This window comes from Lichenostomus cassidix, chromosome 7, assembly GCF_008360975.1.
Source record: "Lichenostomus cassidix isolate B80296 chromosome 7, HeHo_3.0, whole genome shotgun sequence".
Taxonomy (NCBI): Eukaryota; Metazoa; Chordata; class Aves; order Passeriformes; family Meliphagidae; genus Lichenostomus; species Lichenostomus cassidix.
This window is the reverse complement of record NC_139488.1, coordinates 2,661,039-2,680,916: the sequence shown is the minus strand read 5'-3', so window position 1 is coordinate 2,680,916 and position 19,878 is coordinate 2,661,039. Positions and strand designations below refer to the sequence as shown.

General features: G+C 51.5%; 3 protein-coding genes across 6 annotated transcripts in view; all 3 read right to left on the bottom strand.

Moving 5' to 3' along the window:
- Positions 1–3,927, bottom strand: part of UBE2F (ubiquitin conjugating enzyme E2 F (putative)) — a 53,023-nt gene extending 49,096 nt beyond the window's left edge. For 2 of the 3 annotated variants that reach the window (XM_085065736.1, XM_085065737.1), the window contains exons 1-2: positions 3,787–3,927; positions 1,623–1,756 (exon numbers count right to left, since the gene is read on the bottom strand). In XM_085065736.1, coding sequence (XP_084921862.1) covers positions 1,623–1,740 — 118 coding nt within the window. In that variant the 5' untranslated portion in view covers positions 1,741–1,756; positions 3,787–3,927. The remainder of the gene's footprint in view (positions 1–1,622; positions 1,757–3,786) is intronic. The other variant, XM_085065734.1, reaches the window with a different exon arrangement.
- A 1,745-nt stretch (positions 3,928–5,672) lies between these two features.
- On the bottom strand, positions 5,673–8,480 carry LOC146434311 (interferon lambda-3-like). Its single transcript, XM_085065627.1, has 5 exons — positions 6,942–8,480; positions 6,612–6,707; positions 6,329–6,472; positions 6,156–6,227; positions 5,673–6,045 (listed from the first exon to the last, which is right to left on the bottom strand). Exons 1-5 carry the CDS (start codon positions 7,101–7,103, stop codon positions 5,944–5,946), a joined length of 576 nt encoding a protein of 191 aa, XP_084921753.1. The 5' UTR covers positions 7,104–8,480; the 3' UTR covers positions 5,673–5,943.
- Positions 8,481–12,115: 3,635 nt separating this feature from the next.
- Positions 12,116–16,213, bottom strand: LOC146434310 (putative methyltransferase DDB_G0268948). Of its 2 annotated transcripts, none has more exons than XM_085065738.1 (7): positions 16,097–16,213; positions 14,936–15,064; positions 14,507–14,667; positions 14,041–14,254; positions 13,341–13,441; positions 13,078–13,215; positions 12,116–12,542 (listed from the first exon to the last, which is right to left on the bottom strand). In XM_085065738.1, exons 2-7 carry the CDS (start codon positions 15,044–15,046, stop codon positions 12,452–12,454), a joined length of 816 nt encoding a protein of 271 aa, XP_084921864.1. In that variant the 5' UTR covers positions 15,047–15,064; positions 16,097–16,213; the 3' UTR covers positions 12,116–12,451. The 2 variants fall into 2 exon arrangements, with proteins under 2 accessions (XP_084921864.1, XP_084921865.1); XM_085065739.1 differs by lacking the exon at positions 16,097–16,213 and adding an exon at positions 15,924–16,084.
- Positions 16,214–19,878: the final 3,665 nt, after the last annotated feature.

Here is a 19,878-nt window from a genome sequence, read left to right as displayed (position 1 = left end):
AGTCTGTGCTGGTTTGCTAACATAGCCACAGCAATTACAATTACAATGTCAATACTAATTTTCTATAGCCAACATTGTCTTCCTCCCCTGCAGACTTGGGTACAGTTTCGAAAAATACAATTGCTGTAAGGGTAGAGTAAAATTTCTCTCACACCTCACATGAAATGTATTTATTTGACACTATCTTACCCCCAAGTCTGTACCTGTCAGTTAGGGAAAATCTCAGATTATATATATTGAGTAATTTGGCTTTGTAGCTTAGCCTGGTTAAAGCACTTATTTCTCCTGCCTGAATCTTCCCCCCTCAGAACTGGAGTTAAATGAGGATTTCCAAACTGGAAGCGTAAGAATTATGACAATTATGACTTAAAGCATATAAAAATTCCCTGTCCTTAAAACAGCAGAGAGAGAAAATCGTGGATATAGCATTCCTACAGTCTAACTGAGGCACTTCCCAGTGCACTGAGGCAGCAGCATTTGCAGTGACACCTTGCTCCAGCAAGGTTTGGGGCTTTTTTCCCACCAGCTAGTAAAAACCTAATGCAGCCTTCCTAAATACACCACAGAATTCATCCTAATTGGAAGAAAAAAAACCCATATGCAACGCTAGTTAGGTAGTATCAGCCAGGCAAATCCACCTGTGTTGGTCTAAAATAATTCTGAAGTAAGACCAGGAAATGTGAATTTCCTTTGACTGGCATGAATCCCACCAGTGGCAGCTGTACAACAGCAGTACATTTGCTGCTGATCATTTTCAGCAGAAACATCAACCTGAACAACATTCCTTGCCACTAACACTCAGCTCTTAGCAGAGGGAGTGAAGCTAAGTTTAAGTCCATAGTAACTGCAAGGTGTCAGCAGCCATGCATTTTTAAATATGTCATCTATGCTACAAAAAAAAAAAAAAGAAAAAAAAAGCTGTCCCTGATTTAACTATAAAATAGTTAAATTATTGTCTCATGAACTACCCCATTTATGCACAACTGTCACAAAGTAGGTTTGGGCCTTTTTTTCCACCAGCTGGTAAAAACCTACAGCAGCCTTCCTAAAACACACCACACTGCAATGCAATCACTGGATTATTATTCACAACTTCATACTCAACTTCTAGTGACTCCAAGCCTACAAAAATCTCTTTGCATTGTTCTCCAAGCTTTTTTATATTTGCTGCCTCTGACCTGTGCCACTAAAGACCAACACACTGCTGTTACTTTTTGGATGTTTTTTACTGTGACAGGCAGTTATTCTTTGCTCAAAACCCACCTTCCTCTCAAGGCAATTATACTAGTGTTGATATTCTCCTCCTGCACATTCAGTGACACTTATGTGGCAATTTTTCATCACGTTTTGATCAATGATGGACTAACTTTCAGCAGAGTAAGGAGGACACTTACTTTGATTTTCATTTTCATTATTCAATAAAAACAAGTGTTCTGCAGGAAACAAGCTGCTGGAGATGAGATGTATGTCAATATATACACTACACCAGTAATCCCAAGGGAAGTCACGAGCCATCTTAAAAACACTTGTGAGAATTTCTATGCAACTTCTATGCAACTTTCTAGTGCTGTTTACTGGCAATACACCCGAAAATCCCCAAATATTTCACTGTATTCTTTCACCTTTAACAAGTAATTTGTCGCGGACAGACACCCTCCGAGTGGAGTCAGACGCTGGGTTGGAGGCACGGGGGCCTCTGACACCATCATCCCGCTTCAGCTTGCTTGCCAGAGTTAGCATTACTGCTGCTGCCCACCTGCAACACAACGGGACAGCACGGACAGTCACCAAAACCGAGCCACAGCTGAGGGGGGAGGAGGAAAACAAGGCACAGCTGCTGAATAAGGAGTGAACGACCATCATCAACACAGAACAGCTGCATGCGGGAACAGCACGGTGATTAAAGGTGAGGATGGCCTATGGCACCTGAGGAATGTGCTTGCTTGAGCTGAGAACGCTGAGGGAGCTGCAGTGCATCAGGCCAAGAGGAAATTCAGTTTTCTGCAGAAAGGTCAGGCTCACATCAGTGCTTACAACCCACTTTCACTGCCTGACACTGCTCCTTCGACAGAGCTGCTGTGAAGATACCCTGTCAGCCCCCTAGTCTCCTCCACACCTCACAAGACAACATGCAGAGCTGCCTTTTGGCTGGCCAAAAGTTAAAAAAAAATAAAAAGGAGAAAGGGATTACTGGAAAAAGAAGAAAGGGGAAAAGGGATTACTGGAACAACTCTCTAACACTAGCAAGTGAGCTTTGAGACAGCTCAGGGCACAGGAAAGGGGCTGAAGCTGCAAATAGTGCAATTATCTCCACAGCTGCACAACAGCAGCTCCTCACAGGGCAAAAACCTTACAGAGACTGAACAACTGAAATGAAGAGATACTCTTGCTGTGCCAGCCATCCACTCCAGAAGATAACTGCACCGATAGATTAATTACACTAAAAGGGGGTCAGAATGCCAAAGCCATGAAGCCAAAACATCCAGTCTGTCACAGCTTAAAACGTTTGGACACTACTCCTAGCTGAAGGCAACTCCTCCTCCAACATTTTGGCTAAAATCAACACAATGCTGACAAGATCCAAACTCCTCAGGCCCCACCACCACCACCACCAATATTATCGGAGAAATGCTTATTCTGAAAATCATATGGATTAATCAAACCAAACAATGCAGGGAAAAAAGGCAAAATGCCAGGCTTTTTTTTACCTCGAGGCTGAGAAGAACATAACAGAAAAGTGAGTAACAAGGTTTAAAATAAAGGAAAACGTGTCTTTCACAACAGACCCTGACAGTAGGAAACTCTGGTGAGATCTACAAGCAGGTCAAGCTCCCTGAAGCTGACAAGTTTGTGTGTATCAGCTTCAAGATTTGGTTTAAAAACAAAAGTAAAGTTCGGGGTAAATGTAAAATCCAGCTGGCTCAACTGAAACGTGCTGTAGGTTTCATCCCAGAGAAAGAAAGAATAAGCAGAACAAAACAGTCGAGTTTTCCCTGGAGAATGAAAAAACAACAGCTGCTTAAAAAGAAAAAAAAAAAAAAAGGTGGGAATAGGGATCTGAAAAGTAATGAATGAAGCCATAAAGAAAAAAAAAAATAGAAAAAAAATCTGTAAACTGTAGACCAGCTCTCCCCTCAAAAAACCCCCACCTTTTAAGTGCTAATTCCAAATATATTCAACTTCGACAGACATTAAATGCCTAAATACCTTTCCAGCTTGTCCTAGAAAACAGGAAACCCAAGAGAAGCGTGACCAGTCAGGAAATGAAATTATTGGCTTCGGCTATATCCCAAATTCTAACGGAGCACGGCAAGCAAGCACTCACAAATCAGGTGAAGCCATACCGGGGAGGAAGGGAGAAGTGCTGTGCTTATATCTAGGGAAGGGAGAGACATGCCGGGAATTCCCCAGCTGCCCCGGGAGGGCAGAGAGCGGGCCGGGGAAGCCCCTGGGCCGGGCCGGGGCAGCGCAGGGTGCTGGGGAGCTGGGCAGGGGCAGCGCAGCGGGATGGGGAGCTGAGCAGGGCCGTGCCGGGGCAGCGCAGGGCGCTGGGGAGCTGGGCTGGGGCAGCGCAGGGTGCTGGGGAGCTGGGCCGTGCCGGGGCAGTGCAGGGCGCTGGGGAGCTGAGCCGGGCCGTGCCGGGGCAGTGCAGGGTGCTGGGGAGCTGGGCAGGGCCGTGCCGGGGCAGCGCAGCGGGATGAGGCCTGGCGGGCCGCAGCTCAGGGGGCACCGGGAGCGGCCAGGCCCGAGCCGCGGGCTGAGGGAGGGGGCACAGCCCGCACGTACCTGAGCGCGGCGTCACGGCCCGGCAGCCGCGGCCAACACCATCCCCGGCGCCGGCCCGGGGGAGCGGCGGTGGCGGCTCCTCCTTCCTCCTTCTCCTCCTCCTTCCTCCTCTGCCTCCTCCTCCTCCTCCCCTCTCGACGCAGATCTCGCGAGAGGCCAGGTGGGGCCGGGAGGTGCCCCCGCCGGGCTCTCGCGAGAGTTTGGCGGGGCGGCGGGAGGCCGTGAGCCGCCGGGAGGGCGGCGCCATGTTGGGGCTGCTGTGAGGGCGCCTCAGGCGCCGCCATGTTGGGGCGCTCCCTCAGCGCCTGAGGGGAGCGGGTGCCGTGGGTCTGAGTTATCTGTGCCCAGGCGGAATTTTCTGACCTTTTGTAAACGGAATTACGAATCATTAAGGTTAGAAAAGATGTCTGAGATCACCGAGTCCAACCTTTGACTGATCCCCACCATGTCAACCACCTTAAACACCTCCAGGGATGGTGAACCCACCATCTTCCTAGCCAGCCATTTCCAATGAATTCCATTTGTTTTACTGTTCCCTCACAGTGCTGCGTAAATGGCGGTGATCCAGCTGCAGTATAAATTACACTGAGTCTATGGCAAATTGCAACATGCAAAGAGGGGGAAAAAACAATTGTCAGGGTGATTTCAGGAGCAGAATTTAACCAGGCTTGCTTGCTGCAGAGTATGCCCTGGTGCCTGCTTAAATTAATCAGCTGTTTGTAGTACATTCCAGCAGCAGATTAGTGGAAGACTAGTGAACTGGATGGAAGCAATAGTCAATCAGATGAAATAAATAGCAAATCATGTAGAAGTACAAGTCCAGCATATGGACTGTGTGTAAAAAATGATCGTAAGAGTGCATTTAGTAATGGAGAGTGAAATAGTTGGGTGTCATAACTAGACTGACCAAAAACTTCAGAAATCTTCACAGTTATGTTGCATCAGCCCTCCCATATGTCAAATAGATGCATTAATTTAAGTTCTTCCATTTGGACACGAGGAAAGTTTGGCAGACAGCTACTGAAATACTCACTGCATCCTAAACATTCACTGCAATGATACCACTACCTCTTCCCCAAAAAGAAACCGGAATTTAGCTCAGTCTAATCTAGTTAAACCAGCCCAGAACTGCTGCTTAGAGGCTTTCTTCCCTCCTTAGGCTTTTCTCTCCAGATCCACGCATTGCTTGGTTAACACAGCAGAGCAGCTTTGGACAGAAATGTTTTTAAAACAACCCCCTCCCGCGTATGTTGGCTATAGGTAGGTTCCAGAGAGAGGGATTTCTTGCAAGCCTTCAAAAGCGAGGGGTGGGATGGGAAGCAGGGCCAGCAGGTGGGATCCCGAGGCAGGCACTGATGGCATCTGCCTGTTCCCGGCAGCTCGGTGTCACAGAGCCGAGGCGCTCCTGCAGGCTGGGCTTTTTTGCGAGAATGAGCTGTGCCGAGTTGTAACCCAACCGCGGAGTCCATGGGCAATTCCAGACACGCCTCCGGGGCTTTCCCTGCCCGCAGAAGTGTTGCCCCGAGGGCGTTTCCCTCTTGCTGGTTTTCATTGCCTCGGGCGCTGCTCCTGACAATACACGGCAGCGCACGGGGAGCACTGGGGGCATGGCCAAGCCACAGAATCTATAAAAGCTCTCCGAAGAGCCCAACATCCCCAACATTTTCCTCTCTCCGTGCCCAGAGTTAAATGCAATGAGGTTCCTTTCGGACAACATATTGCAAGAATGGGCAGGCGATACCTGTGCTGTGGTATTACAGCAAAGCACAGTAAAAGCACCTCATAGCAGCTTCTGTGCTTATGATAGCTTTAATACTTTTAGTTTTCATATTAAATAGCACGTAAGAAATTAATTTATACAGGCAAATATGCATAATACACTCTTTAATAAATAGCAGGTAAAAAAATAGATTTCTTTAAAAACATTTTGATGAACAGAAAAAGGTATCCTGTAAATACACATATTCATGTTCTTTCAGGAACGGCATTACTCTGCCTTCTCCCAATAATTTAAAAGACTGTTATAAAAATAAAAATAATAAAAATAAAAATCCTGAGCTCGCATGAATGAGAAAAAGGGTTAAATAAGCAGCACAGCGCAAGGCAGTGGTTTTTCCCGGGCCTCGGGGCGTCCCTCGGGCTGGGGCTAAAGGCACTTCAGCACTTGTCCTGGAGGGCAGCGCAGCGCAGGTTGTTGAGCACTTGCAGGATGTTGTAGATGGTGGAGGCTCTCAGGCACGCCGTGCTCTCGGGGCTCTCCTGCGGCGGGGAGAAGGGCTGGCTCAGCACTGAGGTGGGGTGCAGCAGACCCCGCGCAGCCGTGCGGCCGCTGACACCCCAAAAGCCCTCAGCGCGCCGGCCTGACTTACTGTTTGCATGGCCACCTGCAGCTTGTGCAGCCAGCGCCTCAGTTTCCCCGAGGGCTGATGCGAAGGATCCACCTGCAAGCAGAGCGGCTGGGTAAGGAGGAGCCCCGCAGCGCCGCTGGCAGCACCGGGACCGCTGAGCTGGCCCCAGCCAGGGGTTTGGGGGAGGCACTCACACAGCCCCGCACATCCTCCCGGGCTTGGATGAAGAATTCCAGGGGCCGCCGGGACACCTCGGCGAAGCTGGGCTCAGCGGGGAGCTGCAGCATGGCGGTGGTGAGGTTGAGCTCGGCCGCCACCAGCACCACTCGGTCGGACATCTGTGGGTGGGAATGTCCTGGTTAGAGACCCGAAGCAGCAGGGCTGGAGGATGGCGGTCTCGAAGACCTGCCTGGGGGTGCGGGTGGGACCGGCTGACAGGAGAGATGTGCCATTTTCACAGCATCACCTCGCTCTTACCGGCAGGTCTACTATTTCCCATTTCCTATGGAGGAGACTGGTGTCGCATTTGTGGTTGTTCACCTGCAGGTATAAACCAAGAGAGAAACTGAAAAACTCTCATCGTGACTTCTGGTGATGTTGTACAACCCTGGCCAGCCTTGAGGAGTTTGAAACCAGGACGAAATTTGGTCCCACGCCCTTCATGTCTCCAAACACTCTTGCAAAACATCCTCCTCATCCCCAAACTGCTGCAGAAAACATGCACTTTGTCACTCAGGTCTCAAATTCAGCATCCCCTCTGCCTTGCCCCCTGCTAGCCCACAGCCCCCTGTTGCCAGCAGTACTCACAAACTCTGTCATCATCTCTTTCACAGCATTCTGCTCCTTGCGTTCAATCTTCCGGTACTTGAACAGCCTGCAGCCCTTGCTCAGGGCGTCATGGGGAAAGGCAGCCCCCAGGCTGACCCCCAGCACCAGCACGAGCAGTGGGGTGAGGCTGAGGCACAACATTTTGGCAACAAGAGCCTGATGGTCAGCGATGGATTACGATGGAGTGAGGATGCTGCGATGCAAGATACCAGAGAGGATGAACCGGAGGTCTCTGGGCAGGATTCACCAACTTTCGGATGCAGAGATGCTTGACAGGTTCCGCAGGTGGGTCGTTCAGGTGTGGAGCTGCTAGGCTGGTGGCTGTTCCAGGGAGCTGCTTCACCTTGCTCACTGAGATGCTGCTCCATCTCCAGCCTTTTATTCCTGCCTGGCACTTTCATATTCGTAGGAAAATCCAGCGCTCTAGGCAGACTGGAAACAAGAAAATGAAAGTGGTGGAGGGAATCCCTCCTCCGTTACCTGCCCTGCCGCCTTCAGCCCTGCTGCTTGCTCCGCCTCAGCCTGGGATGCTCGGACTGCCTCCAGCACACACCCTCCGAGGAGGCTGGGCTGGGGACACTGCTGCCAGGCTGAGTGGCACAAGGATGCTGGCAAGTGGGGGGACACTGGCATGACCCAGCCTCGCTGAAAGCTGCAGGAGATTCCTGGGGACAGCAGGTTCAGGGGGTACAGTTGGAGAGGGGGGAATAAGCAGCAGCCAGGACTGGGCACTGCACAGTCCAGGCTGCAGGCATAAAATCTTTATGTCTGTGTTATCCTAAGGGATCAGGCTCACCTCCAAAGCAGGGAAAAAGGTGAAAGCAGAAGCACTTCCACCTAAAATTTTCCAGGTAGGACACACAGTTGTGGAGGGAGGCTGCTGTAGATGAGCAGGGCTGCCACCTTACAAGCCACTGGAGCTGGCTGGGGTTTTCCTCCCTGTTTAGCCTAGAGACACAAATAGGGTGAACTGACATCCCTCTGCTGACAGCTGGAATGGCACCTCTTCAGCAAACTGTCCTTCCCTCAAGGGTATCTCCTGTGGTCGCTGCTGTGTTTTTAGTCTCATGTGTTCATCAAGCATTAAATATAAAAAAATACCTGGATCTAAGAAGCAAAGACAGTAGAAAGTTACAGGCATAAATGCACTTTGCACAGCCTTCTGTGGTGGCCACAGAACACTCCAGGAGGACCCAATTTTTAATGTTCATATTTGGAACTAAAGTGCTGATTTCAAGGAGTCCAAGAAGAGGAGAAAAGTTCTTGCACAAGCATGTCTAAAGGTACATCTGTGGGTGAGCAGAGTGGCATGGATGTGGTCGTGGAGATGGGCTGGGACCTCTCGACATCATTCCAATCCAGCCCTTGCTCTGGCAGGATCAGCTGGCATGAGTTGCCCAGGACTGTGTCCAGTTTTGAGCATCTCCAAGGATGGGATGGACACTTCATATCCTCTCTGTTTTTCTTGTGTTCAGATGGACTTTCCATGGTTCAGCTTGTGCTGTGCTGTCAGTAGGCACCACCAAGAGCCCCTGAGCCTCCTCTCTCAGCTTTTCCTCATAGGAGAGATGTTCCTGTCCATCATCTTCATGACTTTGATTGGACTCCCTCCAGTCCCTGCCATGTCTCTCTCCCGCTGAGGAGCCCAAAACTGGACCCAGCACTGAGGGGAGGGGAGGAATCACCTTCCTCAGCCTTCTGGAAACACTTCTCCCAGTGCAGCCCTGGATACCATTCACCTTCTTTCCCACAAGGACACTTTCCTGGCTCATATCCAACCTGATGCCCACCAGAACCCCCAGCTCCTTTTCTGTCATGCTTGTTTCTCTCTGGGCAGCCCCAGCGTGTCCTGGTGCACGGGGCTGTTGAGCTTCAGGAGGTTCCCATCAGTCCATTTCTCCAGCTTGTTGAGGTCCCTGTGGACAGCAGCATGATCCCCTGCTGGGTTATCCCCTGCTCCCAGTTTGGTGTCACCACTGAACTCGGTACAGCGAGGGTCCCCTGTGCCTCATCATCCAGATTGCTAATGAAGAGGTCAAGCAGGACCAGCTGTTGACTCGCAGGGTCCATCCAGCCCTTCATCAGCCCGCCCCCTGCTCCAGCAGCATCCCAGAGGACTCAGGTCTTTCTTGGAAAACCATGGTGGAGATGAAAAATAGGAGGGGGCAGTATGGATGGACAGCGGCTCTTTGCACTTTGTCCAAACTGGAGGCAGACACAGCTTAGAGAAGAGCCAGGACAGTAAAACATGGTGCTAAAGCCTCAGAGTGTGGTGGGCACAGGTTTTCCAGTCATGGATGTGGCCACTGGACCAGGCTGCCACCCAGCCTCCTGTGCCAGCAGCAGGTTAGGTGAGGGCAGTAATTAAAAGCCTGAGGCCTCGTGCGGGCTGGTGTCCCTTGTCTGTCCTCTTGATGAACAGGATAATGGCTCTGCCTTTCCTTTCTGTCCCATTAAAGAAGCCCATGGATTTAGAAGAATAATTTTTATTCAATGCAACAAAGTTCATGATCAATATAGCTGTGAAATATAAGTTCAAACCAGCATAAAAAACTCCAGTTCTGTCATCCAAGCAGGCACAGCTCAGCTGGAATAGAGGGCACCTTAGCAGAAAATCCCATCAGATGGAAAATAAATGTGGCCCCCAATGAGAGAAGGGTGATCCCCCATGAACCACTGTCCCACGCCACCAATCCCTGCCGAGACACTTTCAGGTCACCCGTTGGGTCACACAGCAGCATCACATCCTCATGGGACAGCTCTGGCTCCTCTTTCCCATCGCTGTGGCTTTTCTGTCCCAGGTGTCATTTCTGTTTGGAGAAGTAAAGCGAAACCTCATCTCTTCACTCACACAAAAGGAAATTCAGAGGCACCAAAGAAAAGCAAAAGCTGTGGGCGAAGCTGGCCCATGAGCACAGTCCCCAGCATGCACTGCAGCTGGGATGGAGGGATGAGGATCTCTCCTGGGGGCCTTGCTCAGACATTTGTGCCACCCCCAGCCATAGCCAAGCCCCCAGCTGCCTGGCTGAGGAGCAGCAAGGGCTTTTTCCTAATGGGATGGGGTCTTGCCATCCTGGGCCTTGATATGCATCTTGCACAGCGATGTCATGCTGCACCATAGCCCAGCCCAGCCCAGCCAGCAAAGCATGGCTGCATTTGCCACAGCTCCTGCCAACCGTGCCAGTGCCAGCTCCTGCTTGGGCAGCAGTGTCCCCCAAAACCAGCACAGGCTGGGGACATCACACTCAACAGAGTCCACAGGGCACTGGGGACCCACAAAAGTCTGCACAAAAACTGCTCCAGTCCCAGCTACCAATGGCAATGATGGAGCCCCTTCCTTGGATTCACACAGCCCAGAGGCTGCAGCCACTCCAGCTTGCTTGGAGCAAGAAATCCCAGGTGTGGGATTTCCAGGTGTGGGAGTTCCAGGTGTGCTAACGAAAGTGAAACTTGACTGTGGACAGGGCTGGCATCAGCACTGGGTGAGGCAATCGCTCTGTGGTGACTCATCGGTTTCTGCGTGGCACAGCGTGGGAAAGCCATGGCCACAAGCCATCCACTGCAGTGGGTAAGGACAAGACCAGATGGCTCCTGACCCCAGTGGCCTAGTCTGGGAGGAAGTGACTCCTGCTAAACTGACTAGTCTGGGTAAAGCATATAGAAAGAGCACAAAGTGTGCCCCACAAAAGCCAGCTGTTGTCCAAAAAGGACATCAGGGGGGCTCTGCTCATCAGCCATCACCAGACCTGTGCCTGCCAGCCTGGGAGTTGAGTGTCACCAAAGTGCCCTTGGCCACACTCCATCCCCCAGAACCTTTCAGCACCTCCCAGCACAAGTGAGCTGCAGCAGCCACCGGGATGGGACTCCTGAAACACCGTGCACAGTGGTGATGCAATCTCTGTTGTTACCTCATGGTGTGCAGGGAGGGAAGGGCTGAAAATTACACACATAATTAGCCAGCAGACTTAAACTTCTCTTAAAGTGAGAAGAAAACCCAAACACTTCTTCCCCAGCACTGTAGGGACACAGGATGTCACCTCCCGGGGACCCCTCCCTGTCCTGGAATGTCTGTGGGGATGCATCTCGAAGGGACAAGCTCTGCCAGCACAGCTGGGGCTTCCCCGGCCCAGGCAGCCAGATAGTGGCACTGCAGGCAGGAGAGACCCCTCATGCTCCCCCAGCAAGGGAGGCCTGATGGCTGCTGCTGGCCCAAACCAAACTTGCACGTGCCTCTCAGTGACAGCAGGGCCTGATCCAGTACTGCTGCTCCAGCACATGGCCATGGACACAGGGACCAGCTTCCCATTCAGGATGGGCTTCCCACCCCACAGCTGTCCTCCCGAGACCCCATCACCCTCCTGCGGGACCAAGTGGGGGCAAAGCCTTTGCTCTCCACCCTGGGCAAGCTGAGGGGAGCTCAGTCAGGACCCTCAGGAGAGCCCAGGACCTCAGCAGAAGTACCTCCAGCCCCTCTCAGCCCCTTCCAGGTGCACTCCCTGGGGCAGGGAGCAGAGGTGGCACTTTGGCTTTCTTAATAATGCACCCACACAGAACAGAGCGAGCACACAGCCCTTCCCATGGTGTCAGGGAAGCTTTCTTGTCAATGACAGGAATTCCAGGAAAGGGAAGGATCCCTGCAGAGGCTAGGCCTGGACTTGAAATATTCAGAAAGCAAACAGGAGGTGACCTGTGCCAGGGTGTGCCCAGCTTTGAGCCCTCTTGTCTCCCCTTCCCCAAAACACAGCCTCTAATCTGCAGTGTGGGTGGGTGATAGGGCCACAAACCTGCTCCCCTTTGGCAGTGATCCCAGAAAGGCTCCTGGGCTGTGCTGAGGGGCCTCACTAGGGCCAAAGCAATCGTGGAGCAGGTAAGGTGCTGATACACCTGCACCAGCCAGCCAGGTACCAGGGATGTGGGCATATGGTGGGTGAGAGCAGCCCCTTTCCAGGTCAGCATTCAAAGACAGCACACAGCTCCTTGCTTAGCCAGGGCAGGGAAAGGGGTCAATGGCCCTTCTGACCCAAAACCCACCTTACTCACAGAGCAGAAGGGCACCGAGGGCATCAGGACACTCAATGTCAATGTAGCACAGTTACTGCCACACCAGTGGGTGCTCCGCAGTCTCTTTGTAAAACAGGAACCACAAGGCAACGTTTTCTCAGCTTGATTTTTAATTATTATTGTGAAGAAATGCAGTGAGTTTCTCAACTGTTACTGTGATTCTCTTCTCCACATTATCTGACCACCAGCAGTCCAAAATGGGACCTTTCAGTGCTGAGGGAGCAGCACTGGGCAGACTCCAGGACCAAGGTGGACAGGAACTTGAGGGGCATAAAACCCCATCTGCTTTCCACAGGAGACCAAAATTTCAATCACGGAAATCAGCATCAATCAGCACCAAGGAGTCAGATCAGTTATGAGCAGGGTTTTAGGAGACAGCCCACCATCTCCTTCATTGTAGCACCAGGTCAGGAGAAGGGTTTGCTCTCTCAGCGTCCCTTGCACCCCAGCACACACACGTGCCTCACCAAGAACTCCACTGGGGTCTCACGAGAAGAAACTCCCATTGTCTCCAGCATCCTGAAAGCAGAAGCACAGGAAGGGTCTCACCCTGCCCAGACAGCTCCCACCTGATGTGGGGCAACACCCACAGCCAGAGACAGGTCTCTTCCACCCACAGCACAGAGGTGGAAGGAATGGCAAGTGCTTCCAACTGCTGCACAGGGGTTGCTCTGGTCAGTGAATAAATGAGCAGGAGGGATGCCTCCCCTTCCCAGCAGGCCCTTGTTGGGGGCTGAAGCAGATGGGTGAAGATGCGACCACCAATATTTTTCATGCCCTTTGCTAGTTAAAAGCAAGGCAAAGAAACCCAAGGTAGTCTCATGTCAGAGGTTTCATGGATACATCATTGCAAGTGCATAATTCAGCTACACAGACTTAAAATTCAAGGACCTGCTGTTTAACCCCTGACAAGTATCCACTCCTGGGGAGAAGGAGGGAACACATTCCTGCACACTTACTTGTAGCTTTGAAGGGGGTCTGCACAACCTCCCTCTGCATGCACTATATAGGACAGGTCCTCCACATCCTGCTTGTTTTCCCAAGCAGCTCTCACCTCTTTTCAGTCTCTTGGAGGAGAGATGTTGCAGCTTTGGGGTCATCTTTCTTAAACTTTTGATATGAGGAGGTAGACTCCATGTAACCAACCACACCCTCAACAGTCATGGGAATTGGGTCATAGATATCAGTGATTCTACAAGAGACATAGGGAAGAAAGAAGCTTTAGCAAATTAAATCTCAAAGGTAGAGGAACACAGACAACAGGTTGACATGGTGGTGAATAAAATATCTGACACCATCAAGGGTGGTTGTGCTCACCTCTTCTTGTCTGGGAATGGCAAGGCCTCAAAGATCGTTTTGTAGTCTTCCAAGACATATTTTACTCTATTATGTGAGTACTTTAAAAACACATCCCAGGACTGTAAAGACAGTGAATTAAAAACAAACACAACATCACTTGAAGTTCTCAATTGCCACTTCACTCAGTGGGCACTTAACTTTGGGCCTACATCGGATACGTTAATGTGTGGCTTTTTTTTTTTAAGATTTGTTGCATTAAAATACACCAAAATCTTGCTTAGTGTCAAGAATTCAAGGATCCTATTATAGAAATAAGGGTCCTGTCCTCACTACACCACTCTTACTCATAGTGGCAAGTCTCCTTTTATCCAACTGTTAAAACACCCTTTGTCCAGAATGATTACTAAAAAAAGGACTTCTTCCCAAGTTTCTGCTTCCCATTCTTTTCACTGTGATCAGAGCAACAGGAAAAGTCTCTTGGACAATATCAGCCCCCAAATCTGCTCTGGCACCCTTCTCACCCCACCAGAGTCTGCCCTATCAGTCCTCATGTCCCTCTCCTCATGATCCAACCAGCACTGCATGGGAGGCTAAATCCTATCTCAGCCCTATCCCTGCATTTAAGATTCCTCTAGTCACACCCTGTCAATCCCATTGCTTTCCTCTCTGCATCCAAGCGCTACACATTTCCCCCTGCCCTGAGGTTTTCTCAGCTCACCTCCCTGAAGACTTTGGTGAGTTTTTCGGAGCAGTCTCCGTAGCGCACGCTCATGTCCACGGTGTAGGTGCTGATGGCCACACAGCCGCCCGGCTTCACCACCCGCTCCACTTCCCTCATGAACTTCTCGATGTCAAACCAGTGGGCAGCTGTGAACGAAGTCAGGACATCCACGGAGGCATCCTGGAATGGCAGCTCCTCTGCAGGGCACACCCTGCAAGGGGCAAGTCATGTGTGGTGTGGGAGTTACAGAGTAGGATGAACGCAGCGGGTATTTTTTAATGGTTTGGGATGCAAGACCACGGCTACTGGAAGTCTAGGATAATGCCTGTTCACACCAGGAATTCCATCAAGTGGGGCTTCCTTTGGTGCCAGCTGGCTCTTACAACAGTCATACTCACACACCACTACCTCCATGTGAGGACCCCAAATTGCCTTTGGCTGAGTGTGCTCTCCTGACACTCACAGGTAGGAGATGTTGGGCAAGCAGGGGGTCTCCTTGGCCTCCTGGATCTGCGCTTCACTTATGTCTGTCCCCACCACCTTCTTGAAGTGCTCCCCAAGGAAGTGGGTGCCTTGTCCAGATCCACAGCCAATGTCTACCGCCAGCTCCGCAGGGATTGCCTTCTGTGGGGACAAGTGGATGTGTCTCAGTGGGCAGCCACCCAATTCCTGTGCTTTAACCCATTCCTTCCCCCAGCACCCACTCAGGAACAGCCTTGGCACAGCAGAACCTGTGGAAAGCCTCTTCTGTGCCCCCATCTTGCCTTGAGCCCTGCTGATTGATCTTTCCCTGTGGCACCAACCAAGGTGACACTCCCAGCAAGGTAAACACTGCCACCCACAATTAAATACTCCTTGGACTTTTCCTCCAGCCTGGCCATACCCCACTCACCTTTTCCTGCAGATAGGAGAGGATGGTCTGCTGCAGCTCTTTGCCCGGTGCAAACCTGTATTTCTGGTAGACAGCCGCATGCCCTCTGCCCTCGAACATCTGGGTGGCCATGCTTGGCTAACGTGGTACCTGGCAGGAGGCAGCAAGCTGGGGTTGTCACACGGGACCAAACTCCTGCCACCGCCTTAGCCTCCTGGGCTGCAGGCACTGAAGCCTCCAGTTCCCGGCGGGGCCACAGGGAGGACTTTGCCCGTGAGGCTCCAGCAAGGGAGTATGAACCTGCTCTCCAGGAATCCCTCCCACAGCCCTAAGCTAATCACAAAAGCCAACCAGCGGTGTTCGACGAGGAAAAACTTTCCAGGTTTTATACGCTCCATAGAGTGTTTAATTCCTTTGCTTCCCCCACCCAGCCGGGTGTTTTCTCAAATAAATAACCATTGCTGGAATATCTGCGGATTTGGCGGTGACTGAGCAGTGAAGCAGAAAAACTACCAGCAGCACAGGGTTAGGGTTTTTTTGGTTTTACGGAAATCCATGTATTAGTATTAGCAACACAGTCACAACTCCACCCTGCGCTTTCGGAACCATCAGCTGTTTTTTGGCCCTTCCGGCCCAGAAGCCACTCCAAGTCTCTTATCGCACTGGGCCCATCACACGCGGGGAGGCGAGCGGGGCCCTTCGGCTCTCCCGCAGCTCAGCCCCGGGAGGCACGGAAGCTCCCCGGGCACGGCGCTGCCGCTCCCTCCGGTATCATCCCCGCTATCGCGCCGCCCCGGAAGGCTCCCGGCCGGATCCTGTTCGTGTCGCTGCCCGAGCAGGCGCTGGCCGAGTCTCGGCAGCTCCCGGGGCTCGGCACAGACCCCAAGCACTGCTCTGAGGGCTCCCTGCCCCCGTGCCCGGCCAAGGACACCCGCCAGCGTGCCCGCGGCCAGCGAGCTGGGCAGAGGGTGCAGGGGCGGCGAGTTTAGCGAGCGATACACAAACACACCGAGCGATCAAGCGTTACTCTGCCTTCATGCAGGCAGAGATGCTCAAGCAGCTCAGGGCTGGAGCTCCCAGCACGGAACGGCAGCGCTGCCAAAGCCCTTTCTGGAGGGATCCTCCCGATGCTTTCCAAGCGCTCAGAGGAGCCTTCTCCCCGCAGCCAACCCCGCTGCTTACCGCCGGCAGCCGCCGCACCAGCAGCTCCCAGCGCCTCCCAGTCCGCGACGAAGGGAAGGCGGAGGAATGCGAGGGATGGCCGGCACCGCCCCCGGGACCGACCGCCCTCCCCGGCAGCCCAGCCCCGCTGCTCCCCCTGCCCTCCGGGGCGGTGTCGGGAGCAGAAATCCAGAAGGCAGCTTCCGGAGGCTCAGTCCCACCGAGATGCTAGAGCCTCAGGCGGCGGAGCCTTGGCCCTTACACAGCTCTGTGGTTACTAATTACAGAGTTACAGCTTTTAAAATGCCCTCGGATCCTAGGAACGCGCAGCAGCCCCCACATCTCAGGAAGCAGATGCCGAGCCCAGAAGATGCTGCAAGGTAGCAGAACAGGATTGAAATGCGGCAGGCAGCCAAAGTCATACCTACAGAGCTCTGTCTGTGCTGAACTCTCCTGCTGTTATCCAGCAGAAAGAGAAAACACAGCAAGAGCCCCCAGCGACAGAACTCTAAGAACGCAGAACGTTAGTATTTCAGAACTAGGCAATTTGCCCTGATTTGGGGCAGGATTTTTCCCCTTCCTCAGGAGAGTAATGTTAATTCCTTGCTGCTGAGGCCAACAGAGCCATGGTTTGCTGGAAGGACAGTCCCTTTAGTTTGTACTTTGCGCAGCAGTCATGGGTCCATGCTAATCAGCACAGCCTTTAAGCCACTCCTAATTTTAAGAGAAAGCAGTGAACTTGCTCAAGGACTGAAGAGGGAGGCCAGCTTGAAGCAGTTTGCTAAGCCAAAGCATGGGTTGCTGAGCCTTAGGCCAAATGTAGGTTTAAACATGAGGCACAGAAAATCAGACACTGTCCATCATCCCTGTCTGCCCACTTGTTAAATCCATAGGCTTTAAGGAACGCCAGAGTGCCCTGAGGTCTTCCCAGCTTGTTCCCCAAACCTGCAGGCCCTGTGGATTTAAATTATATAGCAGGATCCTGGATTGACAGGCCTTCACTTGGAATGCTTCTCACTCTGAAATGCATTAAAACTGAAACAATGAATCAATCTATATTAGGGAAGTAAAAGCCCGAAGGAGACTCCTGTCAGTCCTCCTGTATCCCCTGTTGGTTTTTTTTCACCAACAGGTTTCACTGTGGGTGGATTGCTTGGAGCCAAAGGAAGAGAAGGCAAATGGCACCATTACCCTGCTGCAGTCAATTTACAAATAGTTTTACATTTCATTTCAGCTTTGATTGACTCAGAAGCTCTTTGCTGGACCACACTGGAGGGAGTATACACCCAAAGGGCTGGGTGGGCTGGAGTTCACCTCCCCATCCCCAGGATGCCCTGAAAAAGCTGGTGATATTTCTCTTACCTTGTGGAAAACTTGATTTGACTTTAAGATCCCAATAAGGCTTTGGCTCTTGGGAGACTCTCCCCTATTTATTTGTTCCCTGATGGAAAAGGAGCAAGATTTATTATGACAATGAGGAACAAAGGGTTGGAAAATAGTTGGTATTTCTACAAGGATCTCTTTAAACCTAGAGGGCTCAAACTTTAAATTAATGAAGAACATAATTCTCTTGGCTGAAAAGCAATGGGGCATGGATAAATCTCATTGTAGGGGAAGGGAGTTATCCACAAATCAAGGATGTCTCAGCTGATGTGTTAGAGCTGTGCCTCAACATCTCCGCTGGGATCAGGGCTATCCCTGCCTGCTTCTGGGCATTTGCAACGCCAGAAAAATTAGTGTTTGTATCACGAGAGCCCAGAGGAACAAGGAACCCAGAGGATCAGCCAGAGAGGGAGAGGGGAGGGCGAATGGAATCCCTGCAGCAGTGCCTATTTTGGGGAATCGCATCCGTGCCCGTGCAATCGCCGGATCCTTGCAATCGCAGCCGGCAGTGGCTGGTGATTGTCGTGCTGCAGCACACAAAAGGCTGGAGGGGAAACAAAGACAGGCAGGGACGCTGTCAAGGGCAGAGCAGAGCGCCCTTGACTTTGCAATCCTGCCTCGCCCCTCGGCTCATCCGGCCATTAATGCTTCCTGATGCAATGACTGATGAACAGAGCCACGGGCTGAGAGCAAAGCCCAGCACTGGGGTCTTCCAGAAACATCAACAGCGAGTCCTTCTCCCATCATTTCACCTTTTAATTAAGGAAGATGGGAAGTCTGATTGTGGGGCCAGTGAATTAAATGAAATTTAGAAGTCACCTGAGAATCCGTGGCAGAGCAACCCGAGATCTCCCATTCCCCACTCAGGAGCCAGATCCACTGCTGATGAATTAACAGCTCTGGAATAAAAGAGGGAGAGAAATGTGAGCTCAAATTGATCTTATTTCACCTCTCCTTGCATCCTTGCACGCACACGTTGAGCATGAGGATGTAGTAGCTGATACTATTATATCTGCTGCCATAAGCAGAAAGTCCAGTGGCGTCAGGAAGCTGCTGTACTAAAATTAAATAACTCTTGGGGATGTGTGGCCAAACTAGAGTCAGAGCGATTTCTCTGGGTCTGGCTGATGCCTGATGGGCTGTTCTGAAATGCAAACAAATCTGTGGCGATTAAATGAAATCCAGGACCACCTTTATTCAGAGTTTATGCTTTTTCTTCTTGAGGTCCCAGCCAGGCATATGATAGGAATGTAAGGCAGGGAGAAAGAAAGGAGAAGGGAGCAATATTTTAGGCTCTTCTCCTTCCTCAGAAGCCCCTGCATCAGGTGACAGCTGAGTCCATCTCCCCCTGCTCATTTCCCACTGCAGTTCCCAGGATCACAGCCCTGTGTCCCAAAAGCCAGGTGGGAACAGGCCTGGAAGTGTAGTGGTGCAGAGGGTTGGAAAGGAGGGATTTTTGATTCTGGCCATACCAAGATGGCCAGTGATGGTCTGTTCCAGTGGGGGCATGAGGGCTGGAGAATGCACAGCAGATGCTGTGCAGTGTGGCATCCAGACGGCTGCAGGAGGATGTGGGAGGATGCAGGAGGGTGCTGCAGGGTGCAGAAGAGTGCAGGGGCAAGCAGGAGGGTGCTGCAGAATGCAGGAGGGTGAGAGAGCATGCAGAAGGCTGCAGGAGAATGCAAGAGGGGGCATGAGTGATGCCTGATGGTTTTTTGTCCTTTCTCTTTATACTCTTTTTATACCCTTTTATATACTTTTTACCCTTTCCCATTCCTGTACTTTTCACTCCCTGTATCTTAGCCCCACATGTTTATAACCCTTGTACTCTAGCCCAGTTCAGAATTCCTTGGGGAAGATGAAACATCCCCACAATCTCAAGAACGTGAGGCACCAACCTTGAACGGAGCCTCATCTCTGGAACATGTTTTTGTAAACTAAGTTGTAGCCTTTTGGGGGGGGGGAGATAATTAGAATAAGGAGGCAATTACTTCATTTGTTAGGTTTCTTATTGGGGAATTTTAGATAGGTATGCTAATTGGCGAGGTCCATAAAATTGTATTTGCATTGTACCCGGGTTTTTTTTGTTGTGGTTCCACCTTTGATGAAGGAGCACCTGGGATCCTATTAAACCAAGGTAAAACCCTTTTCCCTATACTGCGGTGTCTGCATCTTATTTTACCAGCTTTTTAGGCATCATGAGGACCCTCAGGTACCCTCTTGGAGGGTGTGAGAGGCTGCAGGAGAATGCAGGATGTGCAGGAGGTTGCAGTGGGATGGAGGAGGGCATGTGAGGATGCAAGAGGGTAGGGGAAGATGCAGGAGAAACCAAGAGGGTACAGGAGGGTTCGGAAGGCTGCAGAAACGTGCTTCAGGATGAGGAAGAGTGCAGGGGGGTGCAGGAGGAAGCAGGAGGGTGC

Excerpts from the sequence above, each read along its gene's own strand:
- LOC146434311 (XM_085065627.1), bottom strand. The coding sequence starts at position 7,103 with ATGTTGTGCCTCAGCCTCACCCCACTGCTCGTGCTGGTGCTGGGGGTC. Across the intron at positions 6,473-6,611 it reads GGGAAATAGTAGACCTGCCG|ATGTCCGACCGAGTGGTGCT; the intron begins GTAAGAGCGAGG and ends TCCCACCCACAG. Across the intron at positions 6,228-6,328 it reads GGGAGGATGTGCGGGGCTGT|GTGGATCCTTCGCATCAGCC; the intron begins GTGAGTGCCTCC and ends CTCTGCTTGCAG.
- LOC146434310 (XM_085065738.1), bottom strand. The coding sequence starts at position 15,046 with ATGGCCACCCAGATGTTCGAGGGCAGAGGGCATGCGGCTGTCTACCAG. Across the intron at positions 14,668-14,935 it reads TCTCCTATCTGCAGGAAAAG|AAGGCAATCCCTGCGGAGCT; the intron begins GTGAGTGGGGTA and ends TTGTCCCCACAG. Across the intron at positions 13,216-13,340 it reads CCATTCCCAGACAAGAAGAG|AATCACTGATATCTATGACC; the intron begins GTGAGCACAACC and ends TGTCTCTTGTAG.